The following is a 14,963-nucleotide window of genomic DNA, read 5'->3' as shown; positions in this document are numbered from 1 at the left end:
GCATTCATTCTCTAAATTTCTCTCACTACGCAATATCAACTATTTGCCCAAACATTTGTTTTTATTCTGTATGATGAGGGCTGAGTATGCGTGTATAAATCATGTGGAAATGTGACTGTGACCTGCAATTAGCAAACCTGCTGCTTTCTGGCTGTTTCACAGTGTACATGTTAAAAGAACAACATTGCCCCCTTGAGGTGAACCAACACTATGGGAGCACATTATATCACTTATAGATGAAGCCTGCAATTCGTGTTCACGAAAGGTTGTTGATATTTGTGCTCAACAGCCAATCAAATTACACCATTCCCTTTCCTGAAACATGTGGTTTGATTGGCTGGGATTGTTTATGGCTTGGTGCGAGCCACTATGTTGGTGGTCTACACATATTTATAGAGGACCTTCAGATGTTTTAAAAGTCAATAAACTTTTATCACTATTGAATAACTTTTTAAGGTTTACTCAAGGACATTTTTGATTTGAAACCCCTTCAACCAGTTCTATTTTCTCATGTTGTCCATATATTCATTTCAGTATGATTTTTGTGTATTATATTCGTCCCAGATGCCTATGTCAACATTCTGGTTTGTAAGACTAGTACATTAACACAATTTTATACTTTTGTAGAATATCATCATACAATCCCAGAATAAAAAAATACATAGGGGATTTGCTAAGTCATAGCCATTTTATTCTGCTTGACAAGGACCAGGAATGCATTTCACAAAACTACGTCAGGTCAGCAGAAGTAGACACCAAAAGATTAAAACAGTGGACCATTTTTAAAACGGCATATACTGTAGTCAACAGCAGTTACATAAAAAGTAAAAAGGGCACGTTGATACCATCTATTGATAACATCACTGGTCTGTAGCTCATGTATCGGTTACACAGCCTTGATTTAAAAACCTAGTCCTGGGCTATGTGTTTTGAATGCTAATGTTTGCTGTTTAATCTTGTGTATGGTGGAGCCTCACACAGGTGAAGTCATACCTTGTGGAACAAAATAGTGTAAAGTATTTAAGTCAGTTAAGTTTGTGTAAACAGATCTTCTAAACAGAGGTGAAGAGAACTTGTATCAGGATACAAATACAGACATTTGAATATCCATTTCTGCAGACACACACACACACACACACACACACACACACACACACACACACACACACACACAAAGAAAGGCCGACCGTCCGCCACACACAATAAGACATCACACAGGTGTGGCCTCTGTCTTGCCAGCTTCTGTGATGAGTTGTACCAGACTGCCTGAGGCTGGTCTGCCTTCTCCTGTGGTCCATTTATAGAATAACCTAGATCACCACAAATGAGCTATGATGAGAAACACAGCAGACATTCAACATTCCTTACATTTTTGGTAACCATCCAATACCGAGACTAAACCTAAGAAGAATGGCGTAGCATCGCCATCTGGTGGCAAACACTGCACAGCACACAGGGGAGTCTCAGGCATACTCGTATGAAAACTACATGGTGCAGATGTGTTTCCTCAACATTGCCAGGCAGGCAGAACAGCTGCTTATGCATCCACTTTGTGACACATATTTTTGCCACATATATCTACCATCTCTTGAAAACAGATGATCATTACAAAGATATCAACCAATATCAGACATATCCCATTGCACACAAAGTAAAAAAGTAAACACACAGTCTTATTTTCAGAGTGCAAGTTAATGATACAGGGTAATCAGTAATGAAATATACAAGAAATATCCACACTACATAAAATAAGTGTGATTTTTTTCAATGTAGCATATATGTGCAGATGTATTTAACAGTAACATGAATACAGTGTGCCCTGAGCCTGCTTCAGTAGTGCACTGAAAAGAAGGTCCAAGCCACAGCATGTTCGTTGCACTCCAAGAATCATATTATACTGAGTGAACACACACACACACACACACACACACACACACACACACACACACACACACACACACACACACACACACACACACACACACACACACACACACACACACACACACACACACACACTTACTCTGCTATATATTCCAGTGGTGTCCAGGTGCTGACATCTGCATCAGGCATGAATTTCCTGTTCATTGGAGTATCCAACGTAACTCTACAACAAGAGGTCACAGGTCACAACTTATCTGTGTTAAGTTCTACTGCACTGTAATACACCCAAAACTACAGGCAGCACAGATTCTGTCGAGCATCACTGACAATGTGTTAGCAGTCACTTAGTGCAGCTCTTCAGGAACAGTGCTGCCTCTCCTTCGCACAGCGTGTGGTTGTCACGGCTACTCACGGCAGGATAGCAACAGCGGCAGCACCTGGAGGAAGACCGCTGTTTGACCCTGCCAGACTCTGGCACAGCTGATGGACAGCAGCCTTTGCCATGCCATAGCCCAGCATTCCTGAGAGAGAGAGAAAAGTTTTCCCATTTATATCACTTTTATGGATATCACCATAGTAACATATAGTTTTATTTCCTCTGTGTGTCTGCCTGTGTACAGTTCTATTCCTCTGTAAATAAAAAACTCTCACATCATGCCCATAAATATTGCCTTCCCGGTGGCAAGGTAGTTTGAACAACATAAACGTATTCCCACGGAAATCTGTTCTCAGAGAGACATGGAGAGATACCTGGGGTTCCAGCTAGGGCAGGCTTTGCCCCTGCCAGTGTGAGCAATCCCCCCTCTTTCAGATGCTTAGTTGCCAGATGACTAGAGATGGTGGATGTCCATACACTCTGCTTCCACATCAGATCAGCATTCTTGTACAGTACTGCAAGGAGAAAATGTATAAAAGCTGATTAAAAAAAAAAGACTGGAAAATTGATATGTATTGATATGTCATATTCAATCCTGGCTGTTCTTCCCATTAATTGTTTATTGTGGCTAAGGCGGCATGTTGGCTTTTAGTCAAACTTCTCAAACCTTTGGCCTTTGCACTTCCACCGGCCCAACCTCCAGCTACGCACAGGATGGCGTCCACCTTCTGCTCACCCAACAACTGACACACGTCATTGGTCACCTAAGGAGTTATAAAGAAACGGGTGGTTATGCTAATCATGAATTGTTCCGTTTGTTCAGGTTTTACACATGTTTTTGATAAAAAAAATAAAAAAAATAAAAAAAAACCTGATTTGCTTGTTCCGTGAAACATTCGGTCATGTTTACCACCACGTTGGCGTTGGCTTGGTCATTGGCAGCGATGTCAACGCATGCTACCCACTGTAAAGTCAAGAGTGAACAGAAAGGGACAATGGCAAACATTCGTGTAATGAAGATAAAACAAACATTAGATGAATAATACATAATTCCACGGTCTGCTTTTCAAAGACGTGTGTTTTTCACAACTTCTGACAAACAGACATGTGGGACATGAGAGCAGCTCTATTGCATAAAAGCGGTAACAAAGATCAAACCTGAAATCAAATAAAACCATATATATAATTGAGTACTTGTCATGCAGCCCAGCCAAAACCCCTTGGTGACAGACAACACCAGTAATGAGATTGTTGTAATTCCATACCCAGTTTTTAGACCTGAAATACTCCACGCATTTGGAACCCAGCGCTCCTTTTCCTCCGTAAACTATGATTCGGTGCACTTCAGCAGCTGCCATGGTCCGACTACAATTCGAGTGGTAACTACCTAGCACTAGCTGGTCTGGCGAGTAAGCTTGCTGGCTAGATACCGTACTTCACAGCAATAAACAAGAGGTTTGCAGGCGAAATATGTATGTGTTTCATACAAACGAGACAGAATTGTCACAGCAGATGTCGCCAGAGAAGTTGTAACTACGGAGGGAACGTGGGGACATTTCGTCCCGAACCAACGAAGAAGACTATTCCAATCGGAAATGACGATTCCCTCATTGGTCAACTGAGGGCTTCAAATCATAGGAGCACAGGACGCTCACTTCGTGACTGAAACCCACTACGCACAAGGATGCCTTTCCATATTATTTGAAACGTTCAGTATTGGCAGGTTTCATTAGGTTGACATTGTGTGGAATCAAAGATGAACACCTCGAGAAGAAGTGAAAGTGATTGGCAGGGACTGGTGAACGAAGTGAGTCATCCCTTGGGTTTGCTACCTTGGCTACAAGATGATTCGCTGACGCGCAAGCTCATTGCATGGATAAGGCATATCGTTGTTGTGAGCCTTTTCATTTGTTTATCAGAGCTGAAGGACGTTTTGTAGTTGTTCAAGCAGGTGCACAGAATATCAGTGTTAAAGCTAAAGGTCGATGTCTGCAGACAAGTGTCTTATAGATGTGAAACCGTGTCCAGACGCTACAGGAAAGTGGGCGGGTCGATTGGAAAGATTAACGTTGCAGAGCTCAGCCTGGCTGAAAGCTGCTGTCATTTGATGCCAGTTAGGATTAAAACTGTGCGCAAAAATTCAGGTCGTCATGATTTATTACTTGCTATTCACTTGGAAAATGTACCGTATGTGACATAATACAACAGCGTAAAGGACCTTATCTTTGTGGAGCCACTGTTTGTTTTTCCACATACATTCCTTCCATCACATTCCTTCCATCGCAGTGCTCTAAGCTCACGACTTCCTTGTTCCTGTCCTTAGTTCTTGGTGTGCAAACGGAAGCTGGAAAGCAAGAAGGAAGCGTTGCTGATTTTATCTAAAGAGCTGGACACTTGTCAGCAGGAGAGAGACCAGTACAAGCTGATGGCCAACCAGCTTCGAGAAAGGCACCAAGGCCTGAAGAAGAAATACTGTGAGCTCATTGTAAGTGTGAGTATAGTCATAGTCCTCATGTAAATATAAGTGTGTGTTCATAGTAACACCCACAAAGTGTGCACAGCATCATCTGTCATCACATTATCAGTTTTTTTCCCTTTTCTCTTTTTAGGATGGTGACCCTACTCTGCCCCCCGAGAAGCGAAATCAGGTGCAGAAACAAATGGTTGACTTTGAGTCTTTTTGGAAAAGAGCAGAGATATGCTGCCTGTAATTCTAGACACTCTGACAAGCTTTGTGAGCCTGCTCTGATTTGGACTCGCTTCCATCTTGTTCCTAGGTCAATATGGCCCAGCTGCTTCGGGACTCCAGAGAGCGGAGCAGCAAACTATCTGAGGAGGTGAAGGAGCTCCAGCAGCGGCTGGCCGAGATGCAAGGCGACAACAAGGTACATGCTCTCTGTTTGCATTTGTAATGTATTGGCTTATTCCTTAAGCAAGCTGTTTAAAGTGAACAGAGTAGACTTCTCACATAAACTGAAAGTCTGAATACTGAAATATTCCACTAACGAGATATTCATATAGAAAGTCATCTGTCACAGGCTCAATGTCACAAAATGTTACTGTGGAAAGTAAAGGGCTTGTTATACATATAACCATAATAACTTCCCACAATCGTAATACAAATATGCACTGTTTTAAAGTAATAATCTCACAAACATAATAACATAATAACCACAAGCATAACAACTGCTGCCTACCACAACCTTAATAACTAATTTCCCACAAATGTAATATTTTGTTTGTTTGCAGGAACTTATTACATATATAATATGTTGTAATACTATCTGTAATATCAATTGTAAAAGTGTATTGCTGCAAAGGGAGTTCAGCCTGTCCAGTACTGGATAGGTCGGCAATATCAGATTCTCTTAGATGCCAGTACTGGATCATGGTTTTCATTCTGCCATAGGCTACATTTAGAATGTGTTTTCAAGCCATAGCGCTTGTCTCTGTCAGACTTTTTTTGTCAAAATGAAATGGAGAAATTGTACCTTTTCCTCCAACAGTAGTCAAAAATTACCAAAAAAATTAAGTGCCTCTTGTCAACCTATTTGGTATGAGTCTTTAATAGTGATGCAAAATCTAGTAAATATTACATCTTCATAAGACTGGAGTCTATATAGTGACTGTCATTGTTGCATATAAGATGTCTGTGTTTGATTATGTTGCAGCTATTTGAAGTAGTTTAATCTGTGTCTGATCGATTGTATGCCGTGAGGCATTCGACTTGTGTGCTTGCGTACACATGTGTCTGGTTGTGCTTACTACTTTGTTAAGCAACACATCAACAACACAACAGAGGATCTCATGCATGTGTGCACACACACACACACACACACACACACACACAATACGATTAGATGCCTTCTGTATTTTGCAGCTTGGCCTCTAACTATAAAGTGCAGATTTGTATTACGTTTGTGGTTTATTAGATTTGTGGGAGGTTATCACGTTTGTGGGTGTAACAGGACTGACAAGATTCTCTTGTGATGTACAAAGGGGGTTAGAGACTATTAAACACAGTTGGATATGCGGCAGCGTTGAAGTGAATTCCAGCGTAGGATATATGATGTGTGTGATGCCTACTAGTGATTGGACATGCTTGGTGTGTTTAAAATGACGGGAGCTGGGCCTCTTGCCTCACAGCTGCTGAGAATGACCATTGCCAAACAGAGGCTAGGGGATGAGGAGGTGGGAGCGCGCCATTTTCCAGCACATGAGCGAGAGGACCTCGTTCAGCAGCTGGAGAAAGCTGGAGAACAGGTGCGTTAGTGTTAAGGTTATGTCATTTTGGTCAATGAAACAAGCATTGCTATCAAATCTTGCTTGGCTGTACCTTCATGCCACTAGACTCTGATGTTCTTGTTCACATTCACCTTGAGAACTGTGCACATTCACGCGTTGGATACTGCAAACGGCAGCTAATTTGCAAGTCTTTCTGCTATAACTCTATTTAACTGAGAGTTGTCTGCTCAGAATGAAGAGCTGGAACACAGTCTGAAGGCTGCCACAGACGAGCTGCAGGACGTGCGAGCAGAAAGGGATGTGTTTCAGGACAAGGCCCATCGCCTCAACCTGGAGATCAACCACATCCTGGGCAGCCACGAGGCGCGCATCATTGATGTAGACGGTCTTTGTATGGAGAACAGGTAGAAGTCTTAGCTTGGTGCTCTCACACTGAAATTCATGGGTGCACTAAACACTTGCACTGAACACAATTTCTGTGAATTACCTTCACTTCCCCAGATACTTGCACGAACGATTTAAGCAACTTCAAGATGAAGTCAACTTGCTCAAAAGTAATATCATGAAATATAAGGTAATCCCACTGTAAATTTGATAACACCATTCAATTGACATCCACAATAAATGCTGGAGTTTAAAATATTTGGAAATTACCATCTTTTTTAATGCTGGGAAAAATGTAGCCTGAGATGTTTTAGTGGAAGGGTGCATTATCATTGTCTAGTCATTATATACAGGTTACCATTCATTGTACAAGTACTTCACCATATTGTGTTGTATTTCAGAGTGCTTTAGAAAGCAGGAAGAACTGTAAAATGTATGGTAGAAACAACAACAGCAGTGCTCTCACGGGGGTCCTTTCTGCCAAGGAAGGTAGTAGACCTAATCACAACATCTTGTTGCTCTATATTGTATGGCGCTTCTATTCAGGCCTTTAAACAGACGATTTTAATTTATTACTATACACTGTGGTCTTTTTTTTAAAACCTTAACATTTAGACATTACTCTAGTATATTTATGTATGCACCTTCTTTTGGTGCCTGCCACAGTGTATTATAGTTTGTGTTGAGCTATCCTGTAAGTTGTATCATTTAAGTGTCACACATTTTCAAAGGACCCACACTGGGTTTTCTATCTCTATAATCAGTGCAAGAGTTGTTGCTGTCTGAGGACAATGGCTGCAGCCTGCCAGTGACTCCCCAGTCCATCGCTGACCTAAAGTCTCTGGCCACGGCACTGCTGGAGACCATTCATGAGAAGAACATGGTCATCCAGCACCAGCGACAAACTAACAAGTAAGCTTCCTCAGGCACCCGTCAGCAACAGGACTGCTTTCATTTTAACGATTAATTTTACTCAACAGTCAATGTACTATTATGAATGGTTGCCAAGAAATGGCTGGTTCCATGTTGCTAGCTGTGCAATAATTGTGATCAAAGTTTTAGCTTACAATTTTTGTAAAGAAGAGTCTCTGTAAAAAACATTTGTACAGTTTGTAAAATATATTTGTACAAGCTAAATGTACTTTCACCTTAAGCACAATAATGTTGATGTAAGTAGTCAAATCAAGTAACGATCCTCATTTTAAGATCTCTTGCCAGTAAATAAGAAGTGGCTAGTATAAACATCCTCTTCTATACAATTGACAAATGGCAGTCAACCTTTTATAACAGAATTCTGGGAAACCGAGTGGCTGAACTGGAGAAGAAACTGAAGACTCTCGAGGTGTCTGGACTATGGAGCCTGCCTGGTATTGAAATTCTGAAAAAATCTGTATTATAGACCATGCAGTATTATGTTCTGCTGGGAACGAATAAATCAATATTTTATATATATATATGAATATGAATATATGTATATTTATTAGGTTACATGGATATACGTCTTATCAGGCATGGATAAAATGGGTCACGTAAAAAGAAGAGCTCTGCACCTTCTACATTTATTCCAGCCATTGTAACAACTGGCTGTTGTAAATCTCATCGGACATCTGTTTCCTTCTACTTTTGTATCCTATTTGCAGGTCTAATCATGCTGCCACTGGTGTCTATTTTGACAAGCCTACTGTGTTCTTTCTCATTAAATATTGACTTCCTTTATCTCTTTCTCTCCCTCTGCTTTCAAAAGGACTCACATACCATGTGTCGATAGGACTCGGGAGTATGTTTGTTCTTCACCATCTGTACCTCATCCCCTCCCTGTAGTGTGTGCATTGGAGACCCGTTTTGGTTGCTTAGTAAATCATGGTCTCGTATAGCATTGTTCACTACTGCAGAAAAAATATAAAGATGAACTGAACTAAACATCAGAATTTTATTTAACCATTGGGGAAATATTTGTAAGCGATTTTGTATGATTACATCTTCATAGGCCCTGTTCTGTTATAGTCCGCTTTGTGAAGCACCTCACTCTATAAACGACAATGACAACACAGTGCATTCCATAACCATTTCATACTGGACTGTTATTGGAGCATTGTCATCTGTGTGTAATATTACCACCTTTCACGTTCTGTTTTGTGTGGCTGTCGCAGGAAACATGAAAAGTAACAGGTTTGATTTGTCTTGCCAGAAGGAAGGGATGCCATTATCATGAGTGACCCCCAGCCGCTGCAGTCCCCTACAGAGCAACCTGTTCTCATAGAGAGAGGGAGACCTTCTACAGGTTAGTAGGCAGTGGTGTCTGCCAGTGAGATCCTGTTTTGAAGGGTTCTGTTTTTACCCAGGTTGGTATAATGTTTAGAGTTATATGTCCCTTTAGGCCATGTGTTCCTGGATATTGTTCCATGTATGTATGCCATACCTGTACCTCATCCTCAGGTTTCAGAAACTGGCAATTTTATATCCATTTGCTTTGAATCTACAGCTAAAAAGTCTAAACAACATATACATCTAGCATGTATTGTGTAGAAAAGTCCCGCATGGACTCAAACTTCACATGGGTGGAGGGTGTGCTAGCAAGGAGGCTACAGGGGATGGGTGTTAGCATCCATCGCTGGCATGTCTTATGTTGGGCAGTGAGGTGCTGAACAGTACTGTACCCAATGGCTGTCATTACATAAGCATGGCTCAAGTGTAGTATTTGTGTAAATTGTATAACAAATGCTATTTCCTCTGTCTTGTCACTGTAATAACAGAGAAAATAATGGCTATTGGTTTTCCAAGTTGACCGGACACAGGCCTCAGTTATCACTACTAGTACTAACATGATTGCTTTCTAGCTATCCAGCTTTTTAAAGGGGCTGGACTGCAAGGTGGGGATTTGTTATGTTTTTTTTTTTAAAGTTGAACAATAAAATGACATGTACAGTAGACAACCTGCAAGATAATAATGTACTTTAGTAGTCTGTTTGAATCATGTTGGTCAAAGCTGTGGAACTTAGTGAAGTAGAAGGGAAAAAGTCTGAAAATTACTACATTCAAACATAATCTGTCATACCTTGACTTCCTGTCTTATTGTGGCAAAGCACCAATGCATAATGTTCTACATACTTCTGTCTCTTAAAGAGGTCCTAATATTTTAAGCCACTAAATGCAACATGTTCATACAATGTGCTGTAGTGTTGCTGTTCCTTTTGGCCCTCTAAGTTTGTTTTAAGTACTTTCTCTGCTCACTGAACCAGTTCGCTAGCAGAATAAAAGTAATGTTGACGTTATCAGCTGTGCTCTCTGCCTCATCTCTTTCAGATGGCCTGATAGGAAGAGAGGAGCTACCTGCAGGCGTGACCACACAGGTGGACAGCCCTGACTTGTGCATGGACACTAGTCAGAGCAGCCGGCACTTGGGCTCTCTGTGCTCTCGCAACAACGGGCACCTGCAGGTCAACGTGGAGGTGCTGCACAGCTGCGTGGCGCCGACCGACGGAGACGGCGATGAGTCGGCAACTGACCAGCCGGAGTGTGCGCAGGAGGCAGACGAGTGTGTGTTCAGTGACCTGTCTGAGGAGGCAGCAGATGAGGGGAACTCGCCCTCGCCCTCTGTGGGGGACCCTGTGCTTTGCAGGCCTGAGGATCTTGTTTTGCCCTCGTCGGCGGCCACAGAAACAGAAACACAGTGTGAACAAACAGTGGATGCAGACTCACAGGGTCTCAGCGCTAAGATGGTGCCCTCGCAGAGTCCCCAGATGGAGTCAAGCGAGGAATCCCCAATGAAAACGGCTCCTGTTGAAGCAGAGGGGGATGGTGCAGAAAAGACACTACTGGATGAGAGAGAAGAAGCCAGAGAAGAACGTTCAGCACCTCAACAGGAAGAGCCCATGTCTGAAAAATATTGCGAAAAAGACTCCTGTCCTGCATAAGAGCGCATGTAAATAAAACACAGAGGTAGAGGGACGTTAGAGGAAACATGAATAAATTAAACAGAGATCATCTTCAGTGGTTATCAAGCATCGCTGAGCCAGGTTCCTGCACCAGTTACAACACTCAGTGCACTCACTCAGCCACCGAATTATGCATGGTCCATTTTATTACTGAGCTGTGAAATTTGCTGAATGTGAGGAGTTGTGTTTGATGTCAGGACTTTCTGATCACTCGGATACCAGTAGAATGTGAATTGTGTCACCAGTTTTGCTATGGCATGCTCGTGACTCACAAAGACTAAGACTTTGCAGTGAAATAACAGTCAATATCTTTTAGACTCTTCGTAGTACGCTAAATTGCTGACTGCATCTAAAGTGTGACTAGTTGAAAGTTATGTATGGGAAAGTTATGTTGCCCTGCCCTCGGCAGTAGGTTTTACTAATCTGAAAATTGGCCCATTGCGCATAGCACAGTAAATCCTACTTGGAGAGATTTGTTTGGCTTCTAATTAAATGGGGCTTAACACACACAAAAACTCACAATAGTAGTATGCCACAGTATATGAATGAGGCTAGTAGCAGAAGACTAGAACGGTCACCTTAAATGCAACGCATTCCTTGGTAAAGGCTCTGGTGCTGTTGATTTTTCCAAAAGACTTCCAATTGGTTCAAGAACAGAAATATATTTTCATCTAGGAAGTACTGAGTTGAAAAATAAGCATACTGCTTGAAAATCGACCTGTTGTAATTAAACTGTATATCTGCTCATAATGCAGTCTGTGTTAGCTGCTCGCTTCAATACCAGCCCAGTATATCATCTTTGATGTTGTAGACGATCCCAGAAGTTCAGCCACTACAGCTTTATGTGTAGGCCATAGTGGTATTTTGTGCATTTTACCAGTGAGTCACTCACAACATTCGTATGAACTGTTTCACTGTATAAACAAAAACACTAGGTGCATATTACTGATTCTTGAGACTGAAAGATTGAAGGGATGGTGAATGTGATGTAGTGATGCCTGCATATAATCTGCATATAATCTGCTGTCCAAAGCAAGCCATTCACTCCAGCCATTTGTGTTATGAAATAAATTCTGTTTTAAACCCAGAATGTTCATAGTTTCATTATTTAACCCACTGCTTTATTTTCATGAATTGGAATTTATCCCAATGAATGTTGCTAGGACTTAATCCCAAGACTCACCACAGATAATTACATATTCAAACCTTTTTTTGTAGTATAACATTTAGTTGTAACCAATTTGATTTCCCGGCGCCAAAGAAAGGAGGAGGAGTCAAAGTGACGCAATCACTACAGTGTGCTTTGATGTTCCTTTGGCCCAACCCCGTTTCAAGGAAGCTGCGCGAAATGCAAAATCGCCGCCTTTTAAGGCATTAGTTTACGCATGCGTAGTATCCACAGTTTTGTTTGAAGGAATTACAACCAGAGAGAGAGGGTTGAACTGGTCAGCCCGGAAAGAATACTGCAACAGCACACGAAATATTTGAATGTTCTAAATTCTTCATCGAGATATAGCATATTTACTTTTTCCAAGCATCGGACGTCTGCTTGATGCATTTCTATCACGATGTTAGCGCATTACCCAAATGTGGAAAAAACCCAGCTGGTCAGCTATGTTGAAGATTACCTTGAATGTGTTGAGTCTTTGCCTTTGGACATACAGCGGAATGTTTCTTTGCTTTGGGAAATCGACACAAAGTATCAAGGTATGTAAGAAATAATATGTCTTTCTTCTAGCTACAACGACTCGATTTCCCTGCAAGTATTTGGCTAGGTCTTCAAATCCAACGACTTTTGGTCAGACTGCATTATGTCATTGAATAGATGCTTTTCATGTCGTTTACAAACTTATTTGTTTAGCCATCGACGTTTCATAAACGACTAAACCATGTAGCTGTGCTAAGTCGCAGAAAGCAAGTTAGTATGTGCCATCTTGTCGTGAACTATCGAGTAAGAGCTAAGACTAGCCCTTTTACAAATGTGGGGTATTTTCACTCTATATTCACGCCGGGTGATCAGCCATTTTGACTGAACTCGTCTTGTGCCCCCAGCCAGCTAGGATAGCTGTCGAAGTAAACACTCGGGATTTTACTAGGCGTATACCTTGCCTGTCGTTTACCCTGACCAACTGTAAAGCTAGTTCTTTGATTCGAGAAATTGTGTGTAGGATTATGTCGGCCCACTTATAGCTGTATGCAGAAACCTTGTTCAGCCTACTCTAAAATATTGCATATATCCATATAGTGTTTTAAATTTGAACTTCTGCAAGCGCAGCTGTCACGAGAATAGTCCTGCCTTCGGCGCTCATCTTGTTTTGCAAATGCGCAAGGAGCTGTTCGACCGAAAGGTCTTTCAATCTGACCAGGAACGCATGCAACGCACCCATATATATCACAGTTTGCTTCCTCATGACGTCAGTAGGCAAAGAGAAAGAGAGAAGGGGATAGCGCGTCTGCGTCGGAAGAAGTTTGCGTCCTAAAGTACTTTACTGAAGTGTCTAATAATTGACCGCATGCGAGTTCTGTATGCGAAGGATTTTGTCATCACCTTCCTTAATATGTAAGAAGAAATACGGATCAGAGTGCCAGAGTCCCGTTAGACACAAGCGACTTGTCTTGTTAACGAGCTTCTTTCTTGCAAAAATAACTGACGCATATCTATCTCTCTGTCCCCGCCCCTTCCTGTGTGTAGAGGTCCTGAATGAGGTGGACGATGTGTACGAGCGTTACAAGCGCGAGACGGATGCGGGTCAACGAAAGCGCCTGCAGATCCAGTTACAACGTGCCCTCATCAGCAGCCAGGAGCTTGGTGACGAGAAGATCCATGTAGTGACCCAAATGCTGGAGCTGGTGGAGAACCGCTCGCGCCAAATGGACTCTCACACACACTGCTTCACCGACCCAATTGAGGAGCGATCCCCGGCCGAGAAGGTACGACATGATGGGGCCAGCAGTGGAGTTGTTGTTGTTGGTGGTGCTGGAGGAGGAGGGGGTGCTGGGGGTGTTGGCGTTGTCGGTGGCATTGGTGGTGGTGGTGGTGGTGGAGGAGGAGGAGGAGGAGGAGGAAGTGGTGGCGGCGGGGGTGGCGCCGCCGCCGCCGCATCATCGGCAGGGTCCCTGCCCGAGCGCTCAGCCCGCAGGCCACGCCGCCAGCGCAACAGCGAGAGCCGTGACTCGTGCCATGGTGCCAACGGGGCGTTAGACGACCCAGAGGAGGTGGCGCCTGCCCCACCACGGGAGAAGAAGTCGAAGTCAGCCAAGAAGAAAAAGCGCTCCAAGGCCAAGCAGGAGCGTGATGCCTCGCCCGTGGAGTTTGCCATTGATCCCAACGAGCCGACCTACTGCCTGTGTGAGCAAGTGTCTTACGGCGAGATGATTGGCTGTGATAACGAGCAGTGCCCCATTGAGTGGTTCCACTTCACCTGTGTTGGACTCACCTACAAGCCCAAGGGCAAGTGGTACTGCCCCAAGTGCAGAGGAGACAATGAAAAGACCATGGACAAAAGCACTGACAAGCCTAAAAAAGACCGCCGGTCGAGGTAGTGCCTTCTGGGGAAAAGGTGTATATGTTTAGCTGTGAGTGGGGTGGGGGAATCGAGTGGAGGGAGAGTTACTAGATGTAACAGTATCGCAGTTCACACAATCACATTTGAGATAGCACTGAACTGGACTGTGCCGTCAAGCAATGGACCTATCACAGAAAAGCTGAGACTTCATCTTTGAACTTCGCTGCTGTGTTTCGCCAAAGGTTTTCAAACAGGTGCTGACCTAACACTTTGGGATGTATAGTGTAGTCGTTAAACCCGGTGACCTCCTTATTTAACTGTCAGAAGGACCAAGAGGAAACCGAAGCTATAGATACTGCCACCAAGATTCTATTTCAGAGATTATGTGAGAGTATATGTCCCCCCCCCCCTCACTGAACTTGGCACAGATTCATAGAATGTCCTTAGGTGTCAAGCATTACACGTAGGCCCCCTAACGTAAGGGAACCTACAGGGGTCTGAAGAGGGTTCAATATTTGACAAGCCTTTTGGATTATGCACACGGTTTAGGTAGAGACACTATGTTCCAGATCATTTCTTTTCATCTCATTTAGGAAGTGGAATACTTTACACCCTCTCAGTGTCTTCCAGACA

The 14,963-nt window shown here is 42.8% G+C and overlaps 3 protein-coding genes across 3 annotated transcripts; 2 read left to right on the top strand and 1 right to left on the bottom strand.

Moving 5' to 3' along the window:
• Nucleotides 1-721: 721 nt before the first annotated feature.
• qdprb.1 (quinoid dihydropteridine reductase b, tandem duplicate 1) lies at nt 722-3,766 on the bottom strand. Its single transcript, XM_080836391.1, has 7 exons — nt 3,526-3,766; nt 3,132-3,224; nt 2,928-3,024; nt 2,635-2,775; nt 2,297-2,405; nt 2,024-2,107; nt 722-1,310 (listed from the first exon to the last, which is right to left on the bottom strand). The coding sequence occupies exons 1-7, from the start codon at nt 3,616-3,618 to the stop codon at nt 1,211-1,213; spliced, it is 717 nt and encodes a 238-aa protein (XP_080692517.1). The 5' UTR covers nt 3,619-3,766; the 3' UTR covers nt 722-1,210.
• A 183-nt stretch (nt 3,767-3,949) lies between these two features.
• On the top strand, nt 3,950-11,720 carry ccdc149b (coiled-coil domain containing 149b). The gene is made up of 13 exons (XM_080837497.1): nt 3,950-4,067; nt 4,584-4,751; nt 4,870-4,908; nt 5,038-5,145; nt 6,407-6,523; nt 6,737-6,909; nt 7,007-7,079; nt 7,291-7,378; nt 7,654-7,801; nt 8,180-8,256; nt 8,634-8,666; nt 9,078-9,170; nt 10,193-11,720. The coding sequence occupies exons 1-13, from the start codon at nt 4,017-4,019 to the stop codon at nt 10,801-10,803; spliced, it is 1,779 nt and encodes a 592-aa protein (XP_080693623.1). The 5' UTR covers nt 3,950-4,016; the 3' UTR covers nt 10,804-11,720.
• A 562-nt stretch (nt 11,721-12,282) lies between these two features.
• Nucleotides 12,283-14,963, top strand: ing2 (inhibitor of growth family, member 2). Its single transcript, XM_080836576.1, has 2 exons — nt 12,283-12,531; nt 13,517-14,963. Exons 1-2 carry the CDS (start codon nt 12,393-12,395, stop codon nt 14,365-14,367), a joined length of 990 nt encoding a protein of 329 aa, XP_080692702.1. The 5' UTR covers nt 12,283-12,392; the 3' UTR covers nt 14,368-14,963.

The sequence above is a fragment of the Sprattus sprattus genome, assembly GCF_963457725.1.
Source record: "Sprattus sprattus genome assembly, chromosome: 4".
In the NCBI taxonomy this organism is placed as follows: Eukaryota; Metazoa; Chordata; class Actinopteri; order Clupeiformes; family Clupeidae; genus Sprattus; species Sprattus sprattus.
This window is presented reverse-complemented; position numbering and strand designations above follow the sequence as displayed.